The 27,947-nt window shown below is 34.7% G+C and overlaps 1 protein-coding gene across 2 annotated transcripts; it reads right to left on the bottom strand.

The window, feature by feature from the left end:
* Positions 1-8,130: 8,130 nt before the first annotated feature.
* Positions 8,131-27,362, bottom strand: LOC117914786 (UV radiation resistance-associated protein). Of its 2 annotated transcripts, none has more exons than XM_034830253.1 (6): positions 27,039-27,362; positions 26,377-26,583; positions 25,096-25,273; positions 20,757-20,905; positions 19,653-19,880; positions 8,131-8,531 (listed from the first exon to the last, which is right to left on the bottom strand). In XM_034830253.1, the coding sequence occupies exons 1-6, from the start codon at positions 27,195-27,197 to the stop codon at positions 8,415-8,417; spliced, it is 1,038 nt and encodes a 345-aa protein (XP_034686144.1). In that variant the 5' UTR covers positions 27,198-27,362; the 3' UTR covers positions 8,131-8,414. The 2 variants fall into 2 exon arrangements, with proteins under 2 accessions (XP_034686144.1, XP_034686145.1); XM_034830254.1 differs by having other exon boundaries at positions 26,377-26,605; positions 27,039-27,124.
* Between the last annotated feature and the right edge of the window lie 585 nt (positions 27,363-27,947).

Here is a 27,947-nt window from a genome sequence, read left to right as displayed (position 1 = left end):
TTCAAAATAAACTAAATCAACATAATTATTTTAAATTTTTTAATATAAGAAAATAATATAATATAAATAAAAGAATTTTCTTCTATTTTAATATATTTCTTCACATTTAAAGATTATACATATTTTATTTAAAAAAATTAAAATATTAATACATTTATATTTATTCATGATTTAAGTTTAATAATATCAAAGGTGAAAAATAAATATTATTATTTTTTAATTTCTTTATATTAAAATTTTTTAATTTATTTTTTAATATATAAATTATATATTTATGACCTCACCGGTTTAAACTCGGTTCAATGACCGATTTGACCACTAAACCATAAACCCGTAATTTTTTCAGTTCAATAAATAATCCAGTTCCAAAAACATTGTTCTCGACCATGCCTCTGCTCATTTCGTTCAACTTTATTTCTCTTTCTACTACCACCATAACAAACTTATCAAGGGTTTCTATATCTAGAGTCTTAACTGTAATTGCTTTATGGTAAACAGGGTGGGCCTTTGAATCATCACTGGAGACTTTTGGATGTGGGTTGGGTTCTTCCACATGCATTTGATGCTACCTGGGAGTAACTCTGTAGGGAAGGTTGTGACAGCTTTCTATGTAAGATGAGTGTGTGACTAAAACAAAGTGTAACATGAAGAGACTCATTCCGGTGTTGATTTCTAATGTAAATTGTTTTGAGTTAGATTTTGAGCTTTTGGGCAATCTAGAGAACAAGACCCACATCATCCACAGACCAATGTCTTTGTAAATGGTGTAGGAAAGAGGGAGCAGAGGATTTAAGCCATGGTTTGATCCCATTCCAGGCTTCCATTCCTATAAAATCCTTTGGAACAAATCAAATTGCGTAAGACAACCATTTTCTTAAAATGTATTCAAGTATCCCTTCCATTGATTATCTCGACAGGTCGTGCCACGGCATGAGTGCATGTCATGTGAGAGATGGTTTTAAAATCCACAGCCGGTATAAGGGAGGGCCTTTTATCAACCATGAATTTCATATTGAAACTGTTGACATTGCATGCATCTAAATAACAATGATATGAGGGAAATAATAGTGTTACAAAGATGAGTCAAATCCCAAAAACTTCAATAATTTGCACCTCTAAAATGCATAACCTATCTGACACAACCTCCTTCCCCTTGCCATTCCTGCAAACCTGTTTCAAGAAAGAAATCCTAACCTTCATAATAAAGAAGGAAAAAACAAAAAACAGAAAGAAAGAAAAGAAGGCCAACAATGATAACAACAAAGAACACTAGAACACTTCATTTGGAACTTACCTTTGGTATTCTATTCCAAAACCTATGATTTCTTGTTTGTAGGCCCATGGAACCCAGAGTATATTGATATACACGTAATATGGGACTTGTCAATGCTCCCAAATCCAAATGTAATCTATTCCTTCAACACGAAACAATGATTTGGTAGAAGGTTTTTTTATTGTAGATTCCCAGTCGAAACAGATGCTAGGAGCTTAAGTACCACTGGGTTTGAGAGTTCTATACAGTTTATTACATATAACATGCATTCTAGTTGAAGCTCTTATGTGTCTTTCACTTATACTATTGGTCGTATATAATGATGGACTAACTATTATCACAACGTGTTATTTTCTCTGCTAATCTCAAAAACCTACCGACCAAAACAAATTGCATTTGCAACCCTTTAATAGGTTCCCACCTTTTTCAGTTTATGACATTTAACTTGTTTCATCTCTAATCTTTGCTAACTTTATAGGTTTTTTGTTGATGGCATTCCTACCCGAGTTTTCAAGAACTAGTCGCATATAGGAGTGGGCTAGCCCCACACATCCAAGCTCAATAATGGCAAGTATATCGAATGGGTCTAGTCGGGCGATGATAGTGGTCCTACCTAAAATTAATTGGACTTATTCACCATTCAGAGCTCCTTATCCAAGTTTTTTGGCATCATCAGCGACCCTGCTCTTCACTCCAACACACATATATATATATACTACTTCCCTAAGTTTTGATGGAACACAGAGCAGTACTGGAGGCTGACCCTAACAAAGAAAAACAATATCAAGTTGTAAAAAAAAAAAGCACATGACCTATGACTACTGCACTGATAAAGGCAGGTTGATAATAGAATTCCTCCAGAATGCCTGCAGTAAGAGAAGCCCCTTCATTACTCAGTTTGATGCCTTAACTTTAGGTTATTATATTGTTGGAAAGTTAACTTGGTTAGCATTAAACATCAATGTATAAATTCCCAATGAATAATCAAAATTAAAATATAGAAGCAACAATAAAAATAACATTTTAGGCTACTTTTGCAAATACAAATTTATAAAAACAATACCGAAGGAGATGCAGCCCATGTGCAAAGAAAATATATTGGACTGTGAACAAACAAAACAAAAAATAAAATAAAAAACCCACTAAAAATGAAAGGAAAAAAAAAAAAAACTGAAAACACCTTAGACACTGTTAGACAAGACAGATTATCCTTACAAGCTACCGAGTCAAAGCCACTTTTGTTAATGACTAATGCACTAAAATCTTGGCAATCCTTGACCGCTGACAGAAGTTAAACAAGTGCCTCAATGTTTGACTCTTGAATAGCTTGAATCTCTAGTTCAAACTTACATTTTAATCACTTTTGCCCGTTTTTAATTCCCATTTCCTCTATTTTCAGAGGGATGCCATGAGAATATCATGTAGAAGTTCTAGATCTGAATCCCTGAAATTGAATCTAAAGAAACTTATTCTCAAAGAATTAGGCATCCTTTTACAACAGCTCAGAGAACACTTCTACTACATGCAAAAGGAAGATGAAAATGTTGAATGAAATTTGGCATGGACTTTTAAGTGCAAGATCCATTGAAAATGTCATTTTTAGCAAATAGTTCTCAAACATGTGCTTTTAGACTTAACTAATCATATTCAAAGACTAAATTCTAAGAGGATTTTCTTGTTGAATAAGCATTAGGGATATTAGGCATTTGCCGATTCATTTTCCAACCATTACAACCATCACCACCACCAAAATGATGTTGATGGAATGAGGAAAATGCAGTGAACTAAATCATCACTTGAGAAAATAATCTTTAGAAAAAGAAAAGTTTAAAAAGAAAAGGGAAAAAGAAGGAAAGAAAAAGACAGAAAATTTGTCTTGAAGGAATGAAGCAAGATCCAAATTTTTATTTTTAGCTAAGATTGACATTCAAAGATTTGTAAATTGAAGTTGATCTAAATTATTAATTCACTAAACATGTGCCATTAATTGGTCTACATGGAAAATTGGAAGAGAAACGACAGCCAAGAACATAAAACTCTGATTCTATAAAACAAACAAATTCAATACCTTATAACCCTCAATAGCAGTTGAAAACCTTTCTAAGGATAGAAGTGACAGATCACCATGCTTTCTCACAAGGATGTCATCTATGTTACGTGGGTTCAGTTATGGGTGTGTCTAAACATCTTATTCTTCATAGATCAAATTTTAGGTGGTAGGGACTTTCATCTGAAAAATGAATTAATGGTGCTTAGATATAGCACATAATAAAGAAAACAATCAATTAGAACAAGCGCCTAACAAAAAGGAGGTGCAATTATTTTTGAGATTCTAAAAACAGTGCTCAAAAAATAGTTTTTGAAAATAATTTTAAAAACATTTTTCTAATATTTTCTAGAACAAATATCTATTTAAAAACTTAAAATGTTCTCAACTTGTTTTTTATTTGTACTGTTTTATTTTCAATCATTCTTCATATTTATACGATTAATTTTTAAAACAAGTGAAAACAATCATATGTTTTTAGAAAACACCCTGCTTTTAGAACAAATTCTCAAAAAACTATTTTTTCGTAAAAAAAAAAAAAAAAATTATCAAATGTGTTTTCGAGTAAATGGTTTTCTATTTTTAAGAAAAAAAATTGCTTTTAAAAAACGACTCCCAATTATGCTCTAACTCTCTTATCTCCCACAACCAAGGAAGTCATGCCTTGGAATGCATCCCAACCAGTACTATTTAATTCCATAAACCAACCAAACTTGTCTCTGCCAGCTCTGTAACACCATCCCCCACCTACCCACCAAACTTCCCTAAAAAGACATAGCTTAGGCTACCCACTGTTCAATGGGACCTTGGATGCATGTGAAGTCGGTATATTTGAAAGATACAGGTGATATGCATTCACATCTCCCATATAAAAGCTTTAAATTCCAAGGGCTCATATGTAGTACACACATGGAGGAAATTAAGCAAAGAAAGGGTGTAATGTTCACAAATCTACTAAGCCAAGCCTGTGGTTGCTCAAGCTCATCATGTCATATAAACCAGCATAGAGCTAGAATATAAGCTTGAATTGTTCCCACATAAACAACTATGAATTCAAGGAACTTCATGTAGGATGCATTCAAGGACTCATTGAGGAAATTAAGGGAAAGCATGTAATGTTCTGGAACCTACCAACCCAAAGCCTATGGTTGCTCAACTTCATTAGTTACATAAAAAAACTCAAGCCTAGGACCTAAGTTTGAATTGCTAGTAGATGAACTAGCCTGAAAGAGCACATATGCATGTCCATCCCAAATTGTTCATGTTTGGTTCATTTGAAGTCCTAGTGGACACATCAATATATATTCAAGTGTTTTGTCTTTGCATTTAAAAATAATAATTATTATACTTGTAAGGAAAAAAATTAATTAGAGAGAACCAATAGTGATGATAAAATATGTATATAATCACAGACATTATATTTTTTGATCCTCATCTCTCAACTTGTGTGCTTAGTACCATGGAAATTTAGATATTGTGATCAAAACAATATCTAACACATATATAACAACTATATGAAGAAAACACAATTCTTTTACAATGTCATATTGAACCAGTGGATTTGGGACTCAGAAATATGGCAATTTGTGGGATGACAGGAACTCTTTGGGGCCTAAGGAGGTGCACAACTACTTAACTCGGGTGATGTACAGTAGGCACAATAAGTTCAATCCTTTGTAGAACTCACTTGTCCTCGGTGGTGTGAAAAGTGGACATAAATATCTTGCCACGTGTAATATGATTGGTGTACATCTTGAGGAAAAATCATGTGGCAACCAATTTGGAAATTACTTTGCATGGCCAGTTCTTCGTGATGAGTGACATGACAACTTGAGTTTTGAGGATGGTGTTAAGTTACATGGATCCTGAATATGCGATCGCTCAAAAACTCAGTGAGAAAAGTGGTGTGTTACGGTGTGGAGCTATTGGAGTTTGTGACTGCAAGATACAAGCCAACAAGAATTTGGTAGAATGTCCCAAACATTCATGGCATTAGAATCAAGACTGCACAAACTAATGGACCCTAGTATTGGGGACTCCTTTGATTTCGGTCAGCTTCAAATGGTTGTGAGATGGTGCACACAAAGAGAGTGGGAGGAGAAGTTCAGAAAGAAGTAACTGTTGTAATCACTAACTATGCAGTCTCAGTTGCACCCTAGACCCACTCTTGCATGGCCATCCCTCCTGTGCATTATTTTAAAGCGATGTGACTCATCTCTTAATTCCTCTTGCATGCTTTCAAAAATTGATTTTCAAAAATCTAGTTTTCAAACTGTTTTAATTCTTTATCTTTTTATTCTTCTTTAGTGATCTTAAAGTTAATAAAAGCTCTTTTAAATCATTTTTGCTGCCATTTTCTCTCAGCAAGCATCTTTAATAGTTTTTCTTGATTTTTGCTAAATTTGTTGATTTTCTCAATTTTTAATAAACATGAATAAATTCTATAATTCCAAAAATAATAGAATTCATCCAAATTCCTAAGACCCTTTTCCATGATCATAAGGAAAATGGAACTCATAAAATTAATTCATACAAAAATAAATTGGGAAGTGGCGGGGCCCAACATTTATGACACTATTAGTTCCAATGTTATGCCTGATTAGTGCATATTGATTTTAACTTGCTACATGATATATCTTGTACCGGTCATTGCACACTAACCCTATTTTCCATTAAGCGCTTTTCTCGTTGCTTAGGTATGCTCATACCTTTACTCATCTATTTAATTACTTTTCAATGCTCATCAAGACCATAGTTCATCATGTTTATTACTTAGTATCCATAGATTAACCAAGTATGCTAAGAATACTGAACTCGAAGTGTCATCAAACTCCATGATCCATCAAAATCCTCTATCAAATTATCATATCTCAATGCCAAACATCCATCAAGGTGGCTATGCCTTAGAATGAAATGATGCCCTCTGATATAGCTATGCCCTAGTATGCAATGAGGACAAAGATGAAATAGTCCAATAATCCCCATATTACTTGTCCAATGCTCCAACATAATGAATAAATCTGATCACCCTCTGAAAGATGGATATGCCTCGATGTAAAGAATCCAATAGAGTGGCTAAGCTCCAACAAAAATTACTCTCCATCGTGGCTATGTCTCATATTATGATAGCATATCCAAATCAACAACCGCTAAGTGGACCATCATGTCATAGCGTACATCAATAGATCAAAATCAATCTCTACTCCTAGTGCTGAAAATGGATACATCTCAACATGATCCATACAACTCATGATCCACGTGCTCTATATATGAGAATCAATTAAATGGTTAATGCCCTAGTGTAAATTGCTTGAAATGGCCATGCACTAAGATAAAACAAACTCCATCGCTGATAAGAGGGCTATGTCTCAAATACATCATCAAATCAAGATCAATCTCAACTCCTAATATTGAAAATGTGTAAATCTCAATGCAATAATAAAGTGGCTATGTCTACCATGCATGCATATCCATTTCCAGTGTTTGTATCTATGTATACATGATTCCACAATCGAATTGTAGGCACAGTCTTGGTAGCATTCTAAAGGGATCAAGTGTAACTGACATAAGTAATGGGATGCAAACACTAGAGCCATATATGTTGGCTAACAATCTTCTAGAATCTAACAGATTGACTGACACATGTTTAAATCATTGTTTTAAAAGTCGAACCGGACCGGTCGGACACCAATTTGGTCCAGTTCATCCATTTGAACCAATGAGCCTTTGAACCGATGTCGAGCCGCCAAAATTGGTGATCAGACCGATGAAACCAGATGACCCGACCAGTTTTGGGTGAACCGAACGGTTCGCCTCCCCCATCTAACCCCCTTGGTCGTGCCCCCTACCCCTTCCTTCCTTCTTCACAGCCCCATGCGGCCTCCCATCCTTTCCAGCCCCCTGTCCCCTTCTTCACAGTCTCCCGCCCCACCCCTCCTTTCCGTTTCCACTGCTGCTAGCCCATTCTTCGTTCTAGTCCCTCGTAACACCGCTACCATTTTCCTTTTGGTTGTCCCTCTCCCCTCTTCCTTTCTAGATTTTTTCCCTTTCCGTTTCCAATTGCCTTCACCCCCGACAATCCTTCCTTTTTCCCTATCCTTCAACCCCCCTACCACTTTTTCCTTTTTGGTCGTCTCTCTCCACCCTTCCTTTTTAAAATTTTTTATTTTTACTTTATGATTTTTAAAACTTGTGATTTTAATTTAAATTAATAAAAATAATACAATTTCAAATAAATTTCTTATTATAAAATAAGTTTTTGATTTAAAAATAAATTTTAAAATTTCAAATTTTAAATTAAAATTATGATTTTGATTTTAATTTTAACTTCTATTTTGAAACTAATTTTATGATTTTCAAATAAAAATTTAAATTTTAAATAACATATAAATTATTATTTTATTTTTATAATTATTTTAATTTTTAATAATATATAAATTATATATTTATGATATCATCGGTTCAACTGTCAGTTTGAACAATAATCCGTGAATCAATAACTTTTTCGGTTCAATGACTAATCCGATTTTGAAAGCATTGGTTTTGATCCCAAAATTCCCTGCATTAATTTTTTATATTTTCAATGCATTATATTCAACCTATAGACAAAATTTACTAGGTATTTAGGTTTTTTTTCTTTTCTTTTTCAGTCATTTCAACAGGAAAATATGATGTACTACTAAATACCACAAATATATTATGAGAAATGCTAATATATGAAGGAACCATTCGTGGGGTTGCATAAACACAGTTATCTAGTGCGATTGGAATGGATAACTCTTCTATGGTTCATCACCATGATGAGCACAAGTTCAGATCCATGCTAAACTCTAATTTCCAATATCTCATCATCCATTTTCTCTAAGGCATATATCATACACTTCATCAAATCCTATCTTACCACACTACTAAGAATATAAAAAAATATATATTCTTCAAGAAAAGAAATCAAGTTACAAATAATTGGCATTTTTTTAAATGTGGTAACTAACAAGCCTTCATGGCAAGGTGCTCCATTAAAAATTTGCACCTGTATATGAAAACAGATGATCCATTTACACAAAAAGGTTTCTAACTTACAGTCAGGATGTCAAATTATGTATCAATAAATCCTGGAGATAGAATGGTCCTTAGAAGCTCCTTCAAATTAGCCAATACATGGCGTGGCCCTAAACTCTTTACACCAATGAAATTCAGCAGCTGCTCTAAATCCTGCAATCAGTAAAGAAATTAGTTACAGAACTTGGACAAGGCATGTAAGAGAATACTGAAAAGGCAGATAAGTACTGGGATTCTACACTAGAGAATTAGAAGTCCAATTCATCAATGAGACTTCAAGAAACAAGGAACATTTGTGCTTAAAAGTTCTAATTGAAATTTGAAATCATAAATTCAGAAAGTGAACAACCCATTTTGCCCTCCTCCATCAACAAGGGAAGAAAAAAGAAATTGATAGAAGTTCCAACAGTTAAACTAATCTGTAGAACACATATAGTCAGATGGTCTTCAGCATTGATTAAACTGGTTCAGAAAACATTAGTACTAAGAAATTGTAAATCAATTCAGATAAAACTAAAGCTCACAAGATCAATAACAAACTAATTTGCTTATAAGGGTCCCTTTGTCTATCTAGGAATTAAAGGTCAAGGACGACAGAGAATGCCATCCAAAATGCTTCATGATCCTATCGATGTAACTCAAAATGCAGTAGCTTATACACTTCCACTTTGGTGTTAAAAGACAATAGGAGATCCCAGAAGAAACCATCCAATATTTACTTGGGAAGTGACATGCACTTTGCATGTGCTCAAGTTACATCCCTTCGGTGCCTCTTAATATATGTTCTTTGCACAGGGAAAAATATCAAATAAATGTTCAAATATCAGGTTTTGTGATGAACAACGGCAAAAGAGATCCTTACAATTACTATCCTTCCATAGAGATGCAAACTTAGGTACCATTGCAATCTCCTTAAGCAAGGGCTTGACCAAATGGTTATTGGCTGCCCCAACCTTGAGCAAAGTTTGATATTGTTTCTAGAATATATATATATATATATATAGGCAATTCTGTCCTAAAAGCGTGTAATTGAGTATCAGTCATTGCAAGCCCATTCAATCCACTTGATTGTGGGGTTCAAAGTTGTAATTTCAGTCATTAACTCAAAGGTCCCAAGACAAGATCAGCATCAATCAACATACACAATACAATAGTATTAAAGAAATAACAAACATGATTGATGATTCAAAGTCGCAGTCATTGACTCATAAGGTCCTAAGGCATATTAGTCTCGGCATCTCAACTTGATATTGGACAATACGCAAAATAAGATAAATAAAAATTATAAAAGTATTATAATTATTATTAAAAGTAAATAAATATAATTAAATAAGCTTAAAAATTAATAAAATAAAATTCTATGAAAATTGGAATTATTCAGTAAATTTTTTATATTGAAATTGAAAATAAATTAACTCTTTAATTACAAAACTCAAATTTAAAAAAATAAAATGTTACAATTTTTAGTGCACATTAGCATTTAAAACAATAAAATTACACACCACTACCATGTAATTTATATTATTGATATTGGTATTTAAAACAACAAAATAATACATTAGCCCTTATTCAAATTCCCAATTCTCAAACAAAGAGCAAAGAGCTTCCTCTACAGCACACCCACACCAATCACATCACATAGATCAAGTAGAAAGATGAGAGACCAGCACCCAAGATCGTTGCCAATGGAGTACAAAGGATCCACGAAGGTGTTGCAGTCCACCCCGCGATGAGGTTAGCAATGAAATGCCTTTAACCTCCCCTTCTCATACACCTCAAAGACAATCATGGCTTGGACTAAAAAACTTTTCAAAGACTTCATTGAGGTCATCTTCTTCATCATGGATCTTCAATCATGGGTCATGATTCTCCTAAAAAAAATTTCCTTATGAAGAGAATCATTGGTTTTTCAAAGATTTCTCAGTTTTGGTTGTTGTTTGGTGTTATCTGGTGTTCTCTTATTGTGATTTGGAAGAAAATTTTTTAGTTTTGAGTGTAACTCAAAAAAATTTTGGTTAACTCAAGTGATTCACCCAAGTCAACTGAGTTTAACCGTTTCCTTGTCAAGTCTTAGCATGGGATGATATTGCATATCAAACTCAGCGTGGAAACGGTTAAGGCAAATACAGCTCAGCCAAGTCATACCAGACTCGACCGACACTTTGAACCATGATAACAAAGTCTCTCGACCTCACTACCCTATAGATGTCTAGGAATTGCTCAACAAGAAGATTATCACCCCAATAAAGATTTTACTAGAAGCAAATTTTTATATCATCGCCTACAAAATAATGAGTAAATCAAGGGGGAAAAAAAGTTCAAGGAAGTTTGCACAAAAACCTTCCCATGGCGTCTGCATGACCATCTGACAACAAAGTTGGCACATCATCCATTAGAGTGTATCTCAATAGGTATTCAAGAAATTTTACCATTAACCATTGCCTCCCTGAGGAACCTCCACATTTTTCTCTTTCTTTTTTTGATAAGCATAAAGAGTGTATATTAAAAAGAGAAGTGCCATAAAAATGCTCCAAAGTATACAGGGAGTATACAACGGGAGTCAAAAACAACCCCAAAAGAACAAAAAAACTGCACCCCTCAACAAGACCCTATCCAATCCACAAAAATTGCCATAAAATAGGGTTTATGTGCTATAAACAAATTGGACCACACCCAAAAATTACACAAAAAATTAAGTTTAATCTTATGAACAGAATGCTCCTTGTTTTCAAATGTCCTACTATTCTTTTCCTTCCAAATTGTCCAATGAAGGCACAAGGGAACAGCTCACCACGCCTTTTTCCTCTTCCTACCCATAAAAGCCCCATGCCAACTTGTGAGTGTCTCTCTCACTGACAATGGTAGAACCTAAGACGCACCAAAAAGTGAAAATAGGAGATGTCAAACAGCACTTGTCTTGTCATAATGGATGAGTAAGTGATCAACCGACTCCTCCCCTTTACAACAAAGGAAACATCTATTAGCCACCGCCCACCCTCTCCTCTGGATGTGATCCAAAGTTAAAACCTTGTTCCAAGTGGCCTCCTAAGCGAAGACTCCCACTTTGGGTGGTACCCAAGATTTCCAAATAACATTTAAAGGGAAAATCAATTGTCTTCCCGACTCCAACTCTTTGTACAATTCCTTAACAGAAAATTTTTTGTTCTTCACCCCTATCCACATCGACTTATCCTCTACATCCCTGCACACCCTCCACCCTTGCAACTTCAAGAGAAACTGCTCCACAATATCCATCTCTCAATCGTTAAGATGCCTAAAGAAGCGGGGTACCCAACAACCCCCATCAGAAAAAGCAAACCAAACCTCCTCCACCCAAGCCTCTTTGGAGACAACTAGTGCAAATAAAGAGGGAAAAGATGTCCTAAGTGAATCATCTCCACATCACCTATCCAAGCAAAATCTCACTCTCCTCCCATTTCCCTCTTAAAATGCAACCCTACTACCTAGAGTATCCCAATTCTTTCAAATGGTTTTCCATAAACCAACCCCATACCGTCTCTCACTTCACAAGAACACCACCCACCCTCATCTTCCCCATATTTTTTGTTGGTTACTTTTTGCCAAAAGGCTCCCCTCTCCTCTGAATACCGCCAACTCCATTTGCAAAGCAAGGCTCTATTGAGGGACGCCAAATTCCTCACCCCTAAACCTCCCTTTCTTTTGTCTAAACAAACGATGGCCCACTTTACCAAATGGAGTTTCCACTACAATGTCCCTCCTCCCCAAAGAAAATCCCTTTGAATTTGCTCCGACCTCAACCTAACTAACCTCGGGATATAAAAAAAGGACATGAAATAAATAGGCATGTTAGACAAGGGGCTCCAGATCAAAGTAAGAACGTCGTCTTGGGGCTTTCTATTTTTCTAGGTCATTAGGGTGTTTTTGTTTCGAGTTGTTTGTTGTTTTCTCTTTTCCTTTTGCTTAACTTTTAGCACTATTTATATTCTCCAAGTGTACTTTGTGCACCTTTTCCAAATGCTTTCAACAAAACTGCTTAGTTTACCTGTCAAAAAACATTGGAACAATACCTTAGCTATTATTTTGTACCGCCTAGTTACCAAACTAATAGATTTAAAGACAAATGATTCATTTGTTTGGTTCAGTTTAGGCACTAGGCAAATGAAAGTTGCATTTATGCTCTTATTGATGATAGCACTATCATAAAACTCTCAAAATCCTTTAGCAAGTCCTCTTTACAATCCTGACAAAATGCAAGCATGAAACCATCTAAGCCTAGTGCCTTTTCATTGTCCATGTGAAAGAGTACTCATATTTCCTCTATTAAGAAGGGTTGCTTCAAATTGCTAACACTCTAGCTAAGATATGGAACCACTCTAACCTTCTAATCACCACAAATCCTCTTCCACTCTGCTAAATAGTTTAGCAAAGTGGCCTAAAACCTCTTTTAAAATACTTACTGGATTATCCAATATTATTGCTTTCTCATTGACAAAAGAATGATAGGTTTCTCTTTTCCTTCTATTAGATGTCATGTAGAAGTACCTAGAGTTGCTGCCCCCTCTTCTATCTTTCCATTGGCTGATTTTAGTCTCACTTTAAATCAAAATTGCCCAAATTCTGTTAATCAATGTATATTCACCTAACTTTCTAAAAAAATATCTTAAATTTCTCTTAATCCACTTATATTCATTTATTTGAAGAAAAAAATTTCAAATCTTCTCAATAAAATTATTAAATTTATTGGAACATTTCTACATCAACTTTTCAATACCAAAAAAAATATTAAAACCTTTTAAATAATATTTCATATCAAGTATTTTTACTTGAAAGTTTTTGTACAAATTTTGTTTGACAACTTTCTCTTACTAGTTTTTTAAAATTATTAAGATTATTGAAACTTCTATTTATAATTTTTCTTATCAAAAAATTTATATTCAAAGCTTATTTTTTATAAAATATTAAATTTAGATATTTTAATTGCCTACAAGTTCACTTTTTAATTTGACGAACTTTAAAAAATATATATATTCATTTTAAAGGGACAAAATTAAAGTGGTGAATATCCTATACCTAAAGAAACAAAATTAAAGTGATACTTTTTTTTTTTATGCAAATAAGAGAATGTATTAGAAAAGCCTAGAAGAGGCAAAAAGAGTACACACAAAGTATACAAGCATCGCCCAAGAAGCTAGGCCAAAAGAAAGAAAACCTTTCTCCTATCTATAAAAAAGCCACTTTATAAAATCAATCAAGGACAAAGAATGATCCTCTAAATACACCCTACCCCAATTCACAAAAGTGTACAAAAAAGAAAGTTTTAAAGCTTGGTCGGAACGTTCAGTGTCATTGAACACTCTTTCATTTCTTTCCTTCCATAAGGTCCACATTAAACAAAGGGGGGCAGCCCTCCAAGCCTTTTCCTTTCTCTTACTCACAAAAGCACCATGTCAAGCTATCAAATTCCTTTTGATTGAGGAATGCAAGACCCACTACACATCAAAAAGAGAGAAAAGCAAGCTCCATAGCATTGTAGCCTTCTTACAAAAGAGGATCAAGTGGTCACTGGTTTCCTCTTCCACTTTACACATGTAACACCTATTTGGCAAATTCCACCCCCTTCTTTTAAGCTGATCAATTGTCAAAATTCTGTTCCAAGACACTTCCTAAGCAAAAAAGCTTACCCTCATGGGAGCCCAAGATCTCCAAATAATGCTCCAAGGAAAAGGATCACTAGAGGCATGAGTGAGGGAACGGTAAAGAGATCTAACAAAAAATGAATCATTCTTACTATTCTTCCAACTCAAGACATCCTCCACATCACTATGCAAAACCAAAGGATGGAGTTTTCGGAGCAGGCCCTCCACCTCTTCCATTTCCCAATGTTAAAGTGTCTTGAAAACAAAGGGTTCCAACTTCCCACCTCTCCACCCTCCTCCCAAGCATCGCACACCCATTGATCCTTGTTAATCGCCAATCTGAATAAATTAGGGAAAGCACCTTTCAAAGCTTGGTCCTCGCACCACAAATCCTTCCAAAATTTGACCTTCCTTCCACTCCCAACAATAAGGCGGGATCTAGAGCGAATGTTTTCCCAATCTTTTCTAATGGCTTTCCACACTCCCACTCCATAGGCTCCCCTCACTTCTCTCGAACACCAACCTCTGTCCTCCACCCCATATTTATCTATGATGACTTGTTTCCACAAAGGATTCTTCTCTATAGCAAATTTCCAGCTCCATTTCTCAAGCAAAGCTTTATTTAGGGCCACAAGACTGCGAATACCTAAGCCTCCCTGTCTCATATCTGCACAAACCGCATTCCAATTCACCAAGTGCGTCTTTTTCTCTAAAGCGCCACCGCTCCACAGGAAGTCTCTTTGTAAATTGATACTTATCAAAAAATAAATTAAAAAAAATAAAATTAAAGTGATAAATATCATAAAGTAATAAATATCCTATCTATTTGCCAAAATTAGTTCAATCATTTGATTTCTTGAAAAAAAAGTAGTCATTAAATCAAAATTGGAGCTATTGGATGCATTAATTTATAAAAAAAAATAAAAATAAAAAAATAAAAAGTCGTTGGATCAAAGTGAGAATTTTAGCGCATTTTCCCAAAAAAAAAAACCAAAAATATCAGCAATAGGGATTTAATTGAATGAGAACTGAGGATTGGATTAAATGGCATATTTACAAGGTTTTTTTTTTTTTGGCAAAATATCCATTGGAAACTATTAGCCATTGAGAAATGATTATAACCAGGGGATGCATCAATTTTTTAAAAATGACAGTTAGATGGAAGGATCAATTAAATGCTTACCTCCCCACTACCAAACAGAGAAAGAGAGAGAACCACCCATTTTTCACAATAAAATGGCATTTTATGCTAAGAATACCTCATGCCACATTGCCACATTTTTCCCACAATTTCAACAAAAAATCACCCATTAACTAGCAAAATTGACCCCTTCCCCTATTTTTCAATTTACCCCTAAACAAAATATATATATATTGTTGATTTTTCAGCCAATATTGTCAACTTTTAAAACCTTGCTTATATAGCAAGTGAATACTTCATTTCTTCAAAGCATCTCCAAGACATCTAAGACTTCAAATTGATGAGCTTTCAGGTGTTGTATGGCTCATTTTCTGCAATGTATGCTTCTATTATTGACTCATGTCCAGTCTCAATAGTGTTAACCTATCACCATCATCCCTAGATGTTAGAGCTTGGTCTTTTTCATCTTTTGGCTTATTTTCAGGCAAATCCTTTTTCCTAGCGTTGTCAAACCAATCAACTTCAATTATCTTCTCTCCTACTAATTTCATTTGAAAATCAAAAGCCCTATCAAAGATCAAGACTTTTGCTAGGTTAGTGGCTAACAAGAAAAGTTAATACCAATTACTTGTTTCAAGTGAAAAGATCTTTTAAAGTCCTTAGTCTAGATTGCTGCACTCTATGTGTGGCCAATGGAGAATCAATAGATCACCCTTTTTTACATTGTTTGATGACTATAGAGTTATGGCATAAGTTTTTTAGATTAACAAATAGATCACCATTTCTTTTACGGGCTTGGGGAGCACGAATAGGGCAAAGTCATATGGCAAATCGTTTGTCTTCCTTTGATTTTGATAGTATAGCCAGAAAGAAATGCAAGAATCTTTTAGGACAACTAGAGAACAACCTAAACATTACAAGACCTAGTATATTTCTATTCATCATTTTAGGCATCTACAACTATAGCTTTCAAGGGCATTCCTCTCAACTTTATTCAACTCGATTGGATTTTGATATGTAGTTCAAAAGTGTCAAAATAATAGTAATGTTGAGATGTTTTGATGTCCTTTAGTTCTTTTTTCTTTTCCTTAGTTTTGACCAGGCTTGTAATTACGAAAGGATCTCTCATCCTTCTTAGTTTTGCTTTGTTAATGAAAACATTTTTATTTTTGATATATATATATATATATATATATATATATATATATATATATATATATTTATTTATTTATTTTATTTTTATAACCGTGGATGTCCGGGCCAGCTTACCCGCACCTCGACTAATCCCACAGGGCCCTGAAGTTAACGACCAGATAAACCTCCAGTGGCCCAGAGGGGACTCGAACTGGTGACCATTGGGGAGCAAACCCAGATATATATACACTTCAATTATTTAAAAATCAAACTTTCTTCCAAAGACATCTATAACTTCACATTTGAAAGCTTTCAAGTGTTGTGCAATATATGTTTCCATTCTTTAAAAATCAAATGTTTTTCCTTGCTCTTTTTCATCATGAAAAGGCTAACTTAGCATCACAACGGAATTTTATTAGCTTGGTCTTGCATGATTTGCTTGGAGAAAATCAAGGTTGTCATCCCAACTCATAGATACAAAGACGATCTCAAAGTAGATTGCACATAAGCTCTAATGAAATTGAGTAAAGAAGTTTTTTTTATATGAATATTTTTTATTGAAGGTAAAATAAGAGAGTATATGAAAAGCACTTGGAAAAAGTGCATCAAAGTATACAGAGAGTATACAAATAGCCTCGAGAGGGAAGCAAGAAAGAAAAGCGAACAACAAGGAACAACCCCACAAACAAAACAAACACCATAATAACCTAGAAAATCAAACTACCCCAAGTCAACCCTCTTGCCACCACTACTTCCAAACCAAAAAACAACCCATTCCTCGATTTCGCACCATTAGGACTGACAATTGAAGCACCTTTGATTCCTAAAAGAGAACTAGATCAACCCTTGAGCATTTTTACAACAATTGCCCTCTAACATTCCAAGGGTGGAATTTTAGCAACCCACACTACAAGAGTTGGATCCTCGTTGCTCCACCCCTTACTCCAATCTATCAAAGGAGAGTTTTTGTCTTTAACCAAGCATTCCAATTCTCAAAGCTCCCTCTCAAAACAGGATGTTGAGTTTGACTTCCTCTTCCCCCCTCTCAAAAGCTATGTTGTGATTCTTGTAGGAATAGAGTCATTATGGAGTATAAGAGGAGTCACTATTAGATTGATGATCTTAGAGGGTAGCCATCACATAGATGGGCAGATGAACATACCTAGGGTCATCATCCCCAAGAGGGCACTAGTAAATTGTCTATGGGCAAAGAGGATAATAATAAAGTTAAGAACAAGTATGAGCCTAGAGTTAGCTACTTGCTATGTGTCGGTCCACAATAAGCAAAGAGAAAGACTGATGTAAGACAACCATAAGATGGTTGCCTACAATCAAATAGGTAGGTTAGGGTTTGTATCTTTTAGAGCTTAAAGAGAGGAACAAGGGATAAAGTTTATGGCAACAAAATAAAATAAAATATAGAGAAAGAAGATGAGGAGAAGAAGGGATAGAAACCTCAGAGTTGCACTAAGGCTTTCTAGGAACCTCACCTACAAGAAAATCAATGGAGTCTCACCATTGATAATTGCAAAGTATGCAAGAAAACGCAATATTATTAATCAATCAATACTTTGGTTTACATTAATTAGCCATATTTGTAAACTTCTCTAAGAAATTTAAAGACAACTAAGATTCTAATAACCTATTATGACTCTATTTCCAATCATTTTGTAACCTAATTTACTGCTCCTAATTTAAATCCAACAAATACTAATCATAATTTAATTTCAAGTACTACTAATCAACTTTAATTGCAACTAATACTAATTCTCTTTCTTAATGCATATCTTGGAGAATCATCCTCATAATGACAAGGCAGAGGAAAGAGAGAGAAAGGAAGGATTTGTTTTGGATCTCGCAAATTACTCAATTTTCATAATGTGAAAACAATGCCTAAATTTCTCAAGAACAAAATGTTAATATGCACGTACTTGCATTTTGAGATTCCCCAAGTTTTCCTTGATTAGAAATTTGAGAACATGAGGAGCTTTAAGACTTGCATCTACTAACACTTGGTCAAAAAAGAGAGGATATCACTTTGTTTTTTAAATATTTTTTTGGAAAATAGTTCTTGGGAACTATTTCTTAAAATTGTTTAGTGATGTTTTGTAAAATAAAAATCAATTTGGGAACTTGAAACGTTCTTGACCCATTTTCTATGCTTTTAAATATTTTTTAAAAATAACATGTATCTGTAATACTTTATTTTCAATCATCTCCACATTTGTATAATTATTTTTTAAAACAACCCTCGGAAAACAAGTGAAAACAACTTAAATATGTTCTCGAAAAACGCCATGTTTTATGGTTTTAAAAACAAAAAAAAATTGTTTTTTGTTTTTTGGTTGTCAAATATGTTTTTCTGTTTTTTTCTTGAAAATAGAAAATAGTTTTTGGAAACAACTTCTAAGCATACCCTATGTTCGAGGTTCTATAAAAGGGTAACTTTTAGGCTAAAATCCTTCTACACAGTAATGTCCTTTAAGTCAAATCTTTGTTTGTTCAATCTTGAGAAGCTACTTAGGAAAAGATCCCAACCTTAATAAGAAGGGAAATAACTTTTGTGCATTGGTGTTGCTTATACATAGTAAGAGAAACAAATGAATCATATTTTAAAACATTGTGCAAAAACATGAAGCCTTTGGGGCCTAGTGTTGTTTTTGTTTGGCTTATCTTGGGTCTTGCCTTGTACAGTTAAACGATACCAATTGTATTAGCAAGGTAGCTTTATGGGAATGAAAATGAGGAAGGTATGGAAGACCGCTCTATTTTAATCTATTTTGGTGTATTTGGAAAGAAAGAAATTGGAAAATTTTTATAAGTGTGAAGTTGTCAAAGTTAAAGGTGAAATATATTTTGTGTAAGCTCTTGCTTGTGGTCAAAGGATTCTTTAAGGCAAGGAAAATTTTTTTTTTGATAAGTTCTCTAAGGTAAGAAAATTTCTCATCTGTAGATTCTACTGACTAGGAAAAGATGACCAGAGGTTGTTGGCCTAGGTTTTCCTTGTATATCTTCCATGTATTAGGATTTTTACTTCCTTTAGGGCGCATTTTATACATTATTAGTTTACCTATTTAAAGGTTAGTACAACAATGGTGGGAACTACCACTCACTGCAATCACCTTAGGCATGCAAATGAAGAAAGGTTTTAAGAAAACAGCTGACATTGGAAAATCCTGCAGGTAGTTAGGAAACCATCTAGAGAGTAAGTCACATATCTAGTTGGTAAATAGGAAACAATCTAGAGAAAATCCAAAGTAGTAATGTTGTGTAAATGACACTCTTGAAAGAACTACAACACATACTACAAAGTAATTATTTTATTTCAAAGCTTTATGAGTACCATAAGTTGCAAAGATAGCATATAAAAAGAAAGCACACCTTGTTTAGCAAGAATACAGCATAAGCTGCTCTTGTTGTGTCTTGACCTTCTAAGAAGAGAGGAAACTCTATGGGCTTCAAATTTGTGAGAAGTAGAGAATTTGACACTGAATCAGTTGGTGTAGGTTCAATGGAAGGTGCATAGTCATTTATATATGAACGAGAGCCTCCCAAGCGCAAAGGGTAACGCAGAGGAACTTCTAAGTAAGAAGCGATTAGTGAAACTGCCTGCAAGAAAAACAGATTAAGAGAAATTAATTTTCCTGTTATTAGCTAACAGTCATAGCTAGTTAAGAAGGTAAATAAATAGATTTTCTGAATTTCTTATGACAAAACAAAAGATAATTCTTTTAGCACAAATAAAACAATCATCCTATTATTGTCTTCTCATGAAAGTACTTATTTTATCAGAAATACACACTAAATCTGTTCTATTAATAAAAAAGATGAAGAACGAGACATCTTCCCACAATATACACATCTAATCAAAGCAAGAGAAGAAACTCCTTAAAGAGAGGCCATACAGGCTGGACAACTGAGAAATATTACAAAAATTTAAGAGCAAACCATAACAAACACCAATTACAATTCATGAATGTAAATTTCCATAGCAAATAGGTTTAGAGATGCACCATTCACACATGATTAGAACTGGTGGATGGACGGATTGATCAAGTGAAATGCATCATTCTTCCCCTATTGGAAAAAATCTTTACAATTGATACAATCAGTTTGTGGCTAAGGTAAAAAACCTGAGTCAGCTTGAAGCTTGGATTAAATTTTACTGCTTGTACATATACAAAAATCTACTGAAATCGATATAATTAATGAAATCAGGTAATCCAGTAACCTGACCCTTCCTACCCCACCTCTAAAGTGGGGTTTTATAATCTGGTTATGGGTCAGAATGAATATTTAAACAAAACTCTGGTCCAAACTTGTTTGGGTGGTAAAACCTCTAGTTTGGTCATTGGCTCGGGATCACCCCACCTAGACCAGATGGAAGATAACTTTTGATGTCAACAAAAATACCACCAACAAGAATGTGCTAGTGGGAGTGTGGTAGTAGACAATTCTTATGTTGAGCAAAGAGAAAGAACACACATGTGCGACATATCCCAAGGCAGTTGCGGACCTCTGAACCTCCTTCTTATCAGTGAAAAAACTCATCTTCTTAATAGCAAGCATATTCAGTTGTAGACCTGAAATAGTCAATGATCCTTCATTGAGAGGTTTGGAACCAACAGCATTCCCTGGGAAAAAAACACGGGAAAGAAAAGAGAACTCTTAGTGCCAATCTTCAGATATTGGCAACATTAAACATTGTGAAATATAGTAGGACATGTCAGCTAGATACATCGCCTGGTTCACAAGGTACACATATACTACTTTCCATGTCAGTTCAACAAAATTATATAATATGTCAGAGAAATATACTTATACACATTTCCCCATGTCAAACAAGTGTAAAGCCAACAGAGACTCAAGACAATGTAATCATCTAAAGGATTTTTCTCTAGAGGGCAATTCCAGGGCCTTAGAATTTGGGTTCCTATCATACTAAAGAAGTGTCCAAAGGGCTGGGTAAGTGGAAAAAGAGTTGATTGGCCTTGAAAAAGAGCTAAATAGATTCTTTGGTCAGGAGCAGAAAAAAGTAAGTGGACCCTCTTGATTAATTGGTATTTGTTGGTCATCCAAAAAAACAGAGGATAGATCTGGTAGTTTAATGTTGAATATCAGTAGGTTTTCTGGCGAATGTTTCTTTTGGTGCCCCACTGTTTACAGATCATTTTATTCTAGTATTTCCTTTTTCTGTTTCAGTTTGGAGGACAGCTCATCTTTCTTTAAGCTTAATTCTATTCTAACAAATAGATTTTCTAGGTCCTTCAATGATTGGGAGGTGGAGGAGGTAGAGAGGCTTCTTTTGGCAATCCGAGGTGTAAGGCTTAGTCCTCTTATGGAAGATAGACTGATGTGGAAGGCGAATTCGAATGGGATTTTTTCAGTTAAATCGCTCTATAATGATCTTTCTTCAAGAAGAGCTGGTCTTTTCCCTCACGGTGTGATATGGAACCCTAGTGTGCCTTCCAAAGTGAGCTTCTTTGCTTGGGAGGCCTCTTGGGGTAAGGTGCTCACTATGGATCAGCTTAAAAAGAGGGGGTGGGCTGTTGCTAACAGATGTTTTTTGTGCTGTGAGGAAGAGGAGTCAATTGATCACATCCTTATACATTGCTCCAAGGCAAGAGCTTTATGGGATTTATTGTTTGCCCTTTTTGGAGTATGTTGGGTCCTCCCTTCTTCGGCTAGAGAGACCCTTATTGAATGGGGGGGCTGTATGTGGGGTAAGAAGCATAGAAAAGTATGGAAGGCAGCCCCGTTGTGCCTTTTTTGGACGATTTGGTTGGAAAGAAACAGGATTGCTTTCGATAACGAGGACTTTTCGGTTCATAGGGTGAAAAATTCTTTTGTTTGTAATCTTTGGGTATGGACAAAATCAATTGTAAATGAAGGTTCTATTACTTTACCTAGTTTTATTGATTGGCTAGGCGCTAGATGAGGGTCGGGTTTGTATTTTCTCTTCTTTTGTGTGTGCCTTAAGGGGCCTTTTGTATACTTCCTGTATGCTATTGGGTTTTCCTCTTGGTGCCCTTTTCTAATATATTGTTGCCTTTGCCTATCAAAAAAAAAAAATTCTAACAAATAAAATTTCTATAGTTTCCTATCAAACATAAAAAATGAAAAATTATTAGCGTCAATGAAGACAATATTTCTCCATGCAATCTTAGCAATCATTTAGGGAATACAGCTGAGAGCAATTCTAAAGTCTGAGGATAATGAAGCTTCCTTGAAGGAGATTTAGCATAAAGTGTTTTTTTTTCTTTCAGTTCCATCTGAGCCTTGTTTACCAAAAGGTTTGAGGCTCAGTATGCCATTGACTGCCTGTAAACCAGATTGCTCTCAAAGTCATATTAGGGATTTAAGATATCCTTCTTGGATTTCCCATCCCAAGTACTCTCAAATTAAATTTTGATGCATGGGCTTACCAGTGAACATGGGAATTGACAGATTTATCAGAAACTACAAGGGTGAGACAATGTTTGCTGATTCCAGAACTAGGTATGGGATTTGCTACTGGGACAAACCTTTTAGCTCTCTTGGAGGAGCATTCTGCATTAGAATCCACTCAAATCTTAATCATGTCTAACCTAGCAGCTTTCATTTCCTGGTAGAGGTAGAAGAGAAGCAGCTAGTGGAGGTTGTTGATTAGATTGAAGCTTCAAATATATGTGAAATGGATTCAAAAAGCTAACCAAGGGAAAAAAAAAATTATTTTTTTTATTTTTTAACTAAGAGAGTGGCTAATTGTCCCATGCGTGATTGAAAAGTTATTCCAGAGTTTTGTGCCTTTTTTTCTTTGAGCTTTTTGGTATTTGAGCTATTTTACTTCCCAACCCAAAGGATTCATATCCCTTATCCCTTGTAATTCTTTTTTTTTTAAAATCAATACAACAGCATCTTTGTTTATCACATGTGTGTTTTGCATAAGTTGCTGTGTATATGGACATATACACATGAGTGTGTGTGTGTGTGTGTTTGTGTGTATGTGTGTTTATAGAACTCATTAATAAGCATAAACTGAAAGGATAAGTCCCTGGCTCAATGAGATATGTGAAAGAGCTCGAAGAAATCAACAAAATATTGGTATATTAATGAAGCAACTCCATCAAAAGCCTGTATGCCATAAAAATATGCTGATCCCTCCAACCTCAAAGACTTGTTTTGTGGGGATCTCAATCCTATCATATTTTTTAAACCAACAGTCATGACATCCCTCTCTTTAATTTTGACGTAAATGGTTCATTTGTCAATCACCTTTTGCAGCAGCAGACCCCAAATAGGATACCAATTTCATTTTTACCAGCATCAGTCATTCTAAGAGGTAAACCAAAAGGAATTGACAACCACAGTTTCTTAAACCCTCCCCTTTTTTTTTTTTAAAGACAAAGCCAAATAATTGGCCTGTTGAAATAAAAAATAAACGATGATAGAGAATTAAAAATATCAAAGGTATCAACTTTCTTTAGGTCAAATCCTGCCCAGCCCATAAATCATAAAAATATAAAAATATAAAAATCTGAAGAAGAAAAAGAAGAAGATATCAACTTCCTTTAGGTCAAATATTGCTAGCAACTTGTCAGAGATCTGTAGGGCTTCGGAGGAGAAAAATTTGGTCTTTGGGCACCTCCCCAATAAGTTTGTTGCCTTCAGTAGCTTTCCAGGTTTACCAGTGATGGGGTTTGAGAAGGAAATCAATTCCCTTCTCAAGAAATTGGAGTTAAGAAAGGGTCGTGGAGTAAAGATTGCAGGGGGAAAGAAGAAATCACCTTTGGCTACTCGATTGGAGAGGGAGATCAGAAAGCTGGAATGCTTGGTCAATTATGATTGCGCTCCACTCTCGGCCAGGGAAGGGGGAGGGGCAGCAGAGTCTGTGCTCCCTCCCTTTGAGGTTACTCTCTTATTTTGCAGCCTGGTGGCAGGTGCCAGGGTCCAAATGGTCCTTGGGGCATTTCATGTGTTCTGCTGCTATTTAGGGGTCCAGTCTGGTAGGGGGTGGTGCTTTCTGCAATTGCCTTTCCTTTTAGGGAGAGTCCGGTTGTTTTCTTGTTTTTGTGGTATGGGATGGTTGGTTTTTCCATTCTCTCTCTCTTACTAGCCTTTAGGCACGGGTTGTATACTTCCTTGCGTACTTGGTTGTGCCTTTTGCACTTTTTAATATATTCTCTCATTTACCTATCAAAAAAAAAAAATACTGCCCAGCCCAGAAGTGATGAGAATATTATATTTAAAAAAAAATTAAAAAGAGGAAGAAAAACAAAAATCCCTCCAAAGGTTGACCTTTCGAAATAAAAATTAAATGAAGGTTAGAGAATAAAAAATACAAAGTATCAAATTCCTTTAGGTCAAAAATTCCCCAGCCCAGAAGTGATGGGAATACAAAAATTTAGAAAAAAAAACATACAAAAATAAAAAATAAAATAAAATAAGTAAAAAAGAAGAAAGAAGAAAAATAAAAATCCCTCCAAACAGGGACTTTTTGAAATATATCAAAGGTATCAACTTTCTTGAGGCCAAATCCTTTCTAGACCAGAAGTTTATTCATAAAAGTACAAAAGAAGAAGAAGAAGAAGAATCAAATCCTTCCCAGACCAGAAGTTCATTCATAAAAATACAAAAATAAAAATAAAAACAAAAGAATAAAAAAGAAGAAGAAGAAGGAAAGCTGCAATGTCAGATTTCCATAATATAACAGAGGGCCACAACTTATTTAGAACTTCTGCCTTGACTTTTCGATTTTTCTTTTTTAATTATCTTAACAAAGAAAGATTGAGTCTTTATATTTTGGAAAAATAATAATAATCTCCAATATTTTTTAGCACAATACCTGCTCTGCTACTGCTGGGAAATGATTCAAGTTCTTGCTCAAGTGATCCAATTGAGGGCTTTACAGGATAGAGAAATGAAACTTGTGATATCATGTGTTGTTGCCTCACTCTTAGCATCTTCTCCAAGTTTTTGAGATGAACATAGCCCCTTTCTCCAGAAAGTAACCTATTGGCATCCTGTAATAAACACATAATCAGATTTTTATTCACAATTTAACCAAAATGGAATATGAGAAAGGTAAACGAAACTACCCATAATAGTCACACTCCAAGGGCTATGCTTCTTCATATAATTGACTTCACATTGTTTTAAAATAGAAGTAATGGATGATAGATTTATAAATGTACAAGATGCACATCAAACTAATAGCAATAGAAACACAGGCCAATAATGAGCTATAACAAAGGGAAGGGCATACAGTCATGTATGTTCATAGGGACTAAATACACCTATACAATACTTGTTCATGAGTGCATTGGTGTAATCAAGCACCAGGAACCATGTTATTGTGTAGTCAAACAACCTCTTGAATGAACTTCTGAGAGCAGCATCCAGCATTTTTTTTTGTTGGGACAAATAAACCGAAGAGTTAAATATGATAACAGTAAAAAGCCTCTAGAGTACTTCTTAAATGATTTAAGATCAGAGGCCATGAACAGAGGTTGCATTTATATCCTTTTCCTGCCCTCATGCATATGAAATTGTATCAATACCTTTGCTAAATTTATCTGAATTAAAAACAGCCAAGTGCAACCCAACATTCCTCAAAAAATAAAGGGCCATTGAAAAACCACCAAGACCTACAGCTTTAGGTCTATCATTGTCAGACTGCTCTAGTTCCTCAATCTCAATTGTTTAAAACCCCACACCCAAAATAAAATTCCACAATTGCATCAATTCAAATCTACAGTGTTCAAAAGAAACAAAAAAAAAAGCCACAGACCAACTAAACATCCTCATAGAAAAATGTAAGATCTCCACAGAAATTTATGCAGCAGGCTGGAAATCCTCACCTGCACCAATTCTAGCTCCAACATTTTTTTTATTCTACCCGTACCTATAATTTTGATCTTTAAGGGCCCTCGAGGACTAGCTCGAGTGGCAAGGAGTTGAGATAGGGATGTGAGAGCTTCTGGGTTCAGTGAATAAGAAAAAATAAATATAGATAAATAATTATCTATCAGAAAAAACCTTAAGAGCAATATTAATGAATGTGGTTATAAAAGAATGACTAGGAAGAATAAAAGCATCAATCCAACAAAGTATTAACTAAGATTACCTGCAACCGATTCCTAGACACTGAAAGAGCTGTCCCAGCAACTAATAGTGATCTAACTTCAAGACCAAGCCTCTCCTCTTTCTTCTTAATATCCTCTTCTACAATCTTTGACTGCATTGACATGTCTCCAGTCACAAATTTCCGGTCATCCAGCCTCTGCTGCATCTCCTCGAGCTCATTTGACCGATTCAAGGACTCTGCTTTCACCTGCCCACCATGTTATTGCCCGCTAATTGGCGGGCTAATCAATTAAAGCCTAGTAAAGACAAAAAAAACAACAAAGATACACTATTTGAACTTCTGCAAATTCGTTATCCGCTTGATTCCGTCACTAAGATTCAGTAACCGAGAAAGTGATTGAAAAGAAAAACAAAACAAAATCTCGACATTTTTATTTTCCATTATGCACAACCATCATTTTTTCATTTTTGTTTTTCTAAAACCAGTTAACAAAATAAGGGAACATAATTCTTCATATTTGTCTTTTTCTTAGTGTCACCAGCCATTGAGCAGGAAGGAAAAGTTTGTTAATTGTAAAAACATGTTCAAATGATAAAATTATTCATTCAAAATCGCACTACACAAGATAAACCCTAGTATCTGGAAAATGATAAATTATTCATTTATTTTCTGGAACACGCCAGAAGAACTAACGCCAATACCTGAAGGAGAGAATTAAGCTTTTCTTGAAGGGAATCTTTCTTCTCTTTAGCTTCTTTGAGGGCAGAAGACAGACTCCACAATCGCGCCAACTCTTGCTCGAAATCTTCCCATTCGATTACTTTGACATTTTCTGAGGAGAGAGATTGGTTCGGTTCCATCAAGAATCGAGAAGAAAATTGGGATGTTTGGACTCAAGAACAGATCGCGGGTCCACCTCATCGTCCTCGAACGGGCCGTTAGGATTCGAAGATCATCGATGCAGAGTGGGCGTTTGGTTCCGGGGAAAATGTGGAAAAGGCGAAGGCTTCTCTCCTCGGTGGAAATATTACTCGCAAATCAAAGAATGACAAGCAAACTCGCGACAAGGGTGTTATCGTCATTTCAGCGGATGTCTAGTGCTTGGAAGTTGGTACGTGCGGTCCGTTGACTTGAACTATTTACTATAATAAATTAATTTAATCGAACAAAATAAATCGTTTTATTAAGCTTATGTTTGAATTCTGAAAAATATTTTTTAAAAAATGGTTTTTTTCATAATTGGCTTTATTATATAAAAGAAAATCAAATATAATTAAAATTAACTTTAAAATTTATAAATTTTAAAATTATTTAATCTATATATAATGAAAAAAAAAAAGTAAATGAATTTAAAGAACCGTATAAAAATAATTAATAATATTTTTTTTACTTTCCTTTATTCTATTTTTTTTTTCACTTTTTCTTTCTATTTTTTTCCTTCGCATTTTCTCTTAACTTTTACGAAAACTAAACATAACCTAAATCATGGTATAAATTTAAAGTTTTATAAATTTTAATATTGATAAGAATGAATCAATTCTAACTAATGATTGTACATGTTTTAATAAAATTATTGATAAATTTTTTATATCAAAATTTAAAATAATTAA

Source organism: Vitis riparia, chromosome 5 (genome assembly GCF_004353265.1).
Source record: "Vitis riparia cultivar Riparia Gloire de Montpellier isolate 1030 chromosome 5, EGFV_Vit.rip_1.0, whole genome shotgun sequence".
In the NCBI taxonomy this organism is placed as follows: Eukaryota; Viridiplantae; Streptophyta; class Magnoliopsida; order Vitales; family Vitaceae; genus Vitis; species Vitis riparia.
This window is presented reverse-complemented; position numbering and strand designations above follow the sequence as displayed.